General features: G+C 43.0%; 1 protein-coding gene across 2 annotated transcripts; it reads right to left on the reverse strand.

Annotated features, from left to right (window-relative positions):
* Nucleotides 1-233: 233 nt before the first annotated feature.
* Nucleotides 234-2,642, reverse strand: LOC309711174 (uncharacterized protein). 2 transcript variants are annotated; one of them, XM_082541275.1, is made up of 4 exons: nt 1,817-2,642; nt 1,390-1,672; nt 1,080-1,262; nt 234-829 (listed from the first exon to the last, which is right to left on the reverse strand). In XM_082541275.1, exons 1-4 carry the CDS (start codon nt 2,266-2,268, stop codon nt 737-739), a joined length of 1,011 nt encoding a protein of 336 aa, XP_082397401.1. In that variant the 5' UTR covers nt 2,269-2,642; the 3' UTR covers nt 234-736. The 2 variants fall into 2 exon arrangements, with proteins under 2 accessions (XP_082397401.1, XP_082397400.1); XM_082541274.1 differs by having other exon boundaries at nt 234-1,262.
* Nucleotides 2,643-2,922: the final 280 nt, after the last annotated feature.

Genomic DNA, 2,922 nt, shown 5'->3' on the forward strand with positions numbered 1-2,922 from the left:
TTTCATGGATGTCTACTTGGGTCTGTATGACTATATTAGAGTTTGATTTATTAAACATCAAATTTGTTATTGAAAAACAGTACATTTAACATAATTCTTGAAAAACTAGTAACTTTTATAATTCACGTGTGTTTTTCTGAAGCTTTTGTTGCTTTCTCCTTCTGGTGATTGAAAGATTGCATTGAAAACAGGAACATTACAGTTTTTCTCGATTGCTAAAAAACATTTCTTGAAACTACGCCTCATATCCTCACAACAGTAAACACAAATCCATAACATCTCACTCAATTTCCCAAACATCCTATTTCCAGGTCAAAATGAAGCTCTACACCCAAAACTATTCACTCCTGCTGAAAAACCAAACTTTGCCCTCAGACATCAAACACAAGCCCTCAAAAACACACACACTACAACAGAGTTTTGCACACTGGTACAATTAATTCAAAACAATAGCTCCAAAACAAATAGGTTGCTTATGGTTCTCCCCTTCAAAACCCTTGTCACATGATAAACACAAAAGACGCAACCAATGTATGTACAGTGGCACATTGTCATTCATGTACTATACAGTACAACACACACCAGAAACATTATCCCACCTCAGCATCTTGTCTTTGGTCTGGGTCAGGCCAGAGAATCTCATCCACATCACAGGCTATATTGGCCCCAGCCAGGCAGTGGGGGTAAAATCCTCTTGCATGCCTGATCCACCCCTGGCATGCATCTACTGATATGTCTAGGCAGGCCTCTTCCATGGCCTGAAGGAGGTGAACACGGACATAAGGTTCTCGGTCATACACTTTCCACCGCCATGCCGAAAATAACTCCTCTATCGGGTTTAGAAAGGGAGAGTTTGCAGGCAGAAAGATAATAGAAAACCTTGGGTTATTGGTAAACCAGTCACGAACCAGAGCAGCGCGATGGAAGCTGACGTTATCCCACACAACAACGTAGTGAGGCTGCTCTGGCTGTGCTGGTTCCCTATAGTCCCGCTGGATCATATGTTGTCTCAGACCATCAATAAAAGCAAGGAGAAGCATAGTGTTATAGGGTCCTAGTACGGCATGGCGGTGGAGTACCCCTCGTTGGCTGATGGCTGCGCACATAGTGACATTCCCCCCACGCTGACCAGGGACATTTACAATAGCCCGATGGCCAATTATGTTCCTCCCCCTTTTCCTTCTTTTGGTCAGGTTAAAACCTGCCTCATCCACAAAGATTATTTCATGGGGAACAGGCCGTCCTTCAATCTCAAAGATTCTCTGCAAAACACATAACACAGTAGAGTCAATCGGTACCCTGAACCACAGTTCAAGAGTGCTGAAATGGCAGCATAAACTGCCATGCTGTGATGGTACACAATACTTTATACAGTATCAAAACTCATACCTGAACATATTCCACACGTTGGTTCTTCACTCTGTCAGAGTTTCGTTCGAAAGGGACTCGGTATGCCTGTTTCATCCGGAATTGATTCTTTCGGAGGATGCGGTCAATTGTGGAGAGGCTGATGGCATTTATGCCTCGAAAAAGATGATCATCCTCAATCACTCTCCTTTGAATCTCTTGCAGGCGGATTACATTATTTGCAATTACCATGTTTACAAGTTCCCTCTCTTGCTCCTCCGACAAAAGCCTTAACCTGCCTCCACCAGGTGGTCGTCTCTGTGTCCTACAAAAATAGAAGCACTCATTACTGTAACTGTCACACATTCATTTTACAGGCAAATAATGGAAACATACTGAAACTCAAGACACATAAGTTCAGTAACTTAAACGTTACTGTACAAAGCAGTCTTACTGCAAGTACACCTACCTGTTTTCCTCCCTGAAGGTTCTGATGATGGAGACAACAGTGAAGCGACTCAAATTTGGTTGTACTCGTTGCCCAGCCTCCCTCATAGTCATCCCATGGACAAGGACATGGTCAACTAAAGTGGCTCGAATTTCATCCGAGACTGACTGTCTTCTTGCCCTTGCTCTTCCCCTTCCTTGTCGCCGTCGTTCTCCACCTCCACCTCCTTCACCACGTCCTCCTCCTCCTCCACCTCTCCCTCCTCCTCCACCACCTTCCTGTTGTCCTAGACCACCTCCTCCTCCTCTTCCACCACGTCCTCCTCTTTCACCACGTCCTCCTCTTTCACCATGTCCTCTTCCTCCACCACGTCCTCCTCCTTCAACACGTCCTCTTTCTCCACCACGTCCTCCTCCTTCACCACGTCCTCTTTCTCCACCACGTCCTCTTCCTTTGCATCTCTTTGGATCCATTGTTTCAAACCTGAATGAGCTGACTTTGGCCCTTTTATCTATCCATCGCAGGTTCTGATTGGTGTGTGCTAAATTTTGACTCCTAGTGTTTCCACCTGGTTAATTGTGTGCTAATTGAGCTCAAGCTATGCTGACTTAAGTTAACATTATTGCATGCTAGTGCTTTCTAAATGACTACATGGTGTAAGCACTGTAAAATGTAGGGATTTGTGTGTAGAGTTTTGCAGTAACAGTTCACCAAATTTGAGTCATGTGTCAAAGCAGGGAATAGTGTTTATAGTTCAGGGAAATGGGTGAGCTTTTTGAACAATAGCGTTACGGTTTTGAAATTTTAGTTTAGAGGCCTGGTTATAGTGTTTAGGCAATCGAGAAAAACTGTAAAAATAAAATGGAGTCAGCTAAATGTAAGTCTTTTTTATTAAACCAATTATAATTTAATTATTTTAGGAATTATGCATGATTAAAAAATTTTTAAATTAAGATTAAAACCTGAAGTAACCACTGCCGTATCCCCAGGGGCTATTTCTACACGCGTTTCAGAAACACTGCACTCTGTGCAAGACTTGCTGATAAACTTTAGGCAACAAACAATTATGACAGCAGAGGAACTTCAGAATGATGGATAGGCAGCATAGAAACAATGTGCCTTCTTCA

This window comes from Aulonocara stuartgranti, assembly GCF_965226115.1.
Source record: "Aulonocara stuartgranti genome assembly, chromosome: 1".
Classification (NCBI taxonomy): domain Eukaryota; kingdom Metazoa; phylum Chordata; class Actinopteri; order Cichliformes; family Cichlidae; genus Aulonocara; species Aulonocara stuartgranti.

Coding starts and splice junctions, on each gene's coding strand:
- LOC309711174 (XM_082541274.1), bottom strand. CDS start 2,268: ATGGATCCAAAGAGATGCAAAGGAAGAGGACGTGGTGGAGAAAGAGGA. Junction 1,673..1,816: donor ACCTTCAGGGAGGAAAACAG/GTAGGTGTACTT, acceptor CTATTTTTGTAG/GACACAGAGACGACCACCTG. Junction 1,263..1,389: donor AACGTGTGGAATATGTTCAG/GTATGAGTTTTG, acceptor TGTGTTTTGCAG/AGAATCTTTGAGATTGAAGG.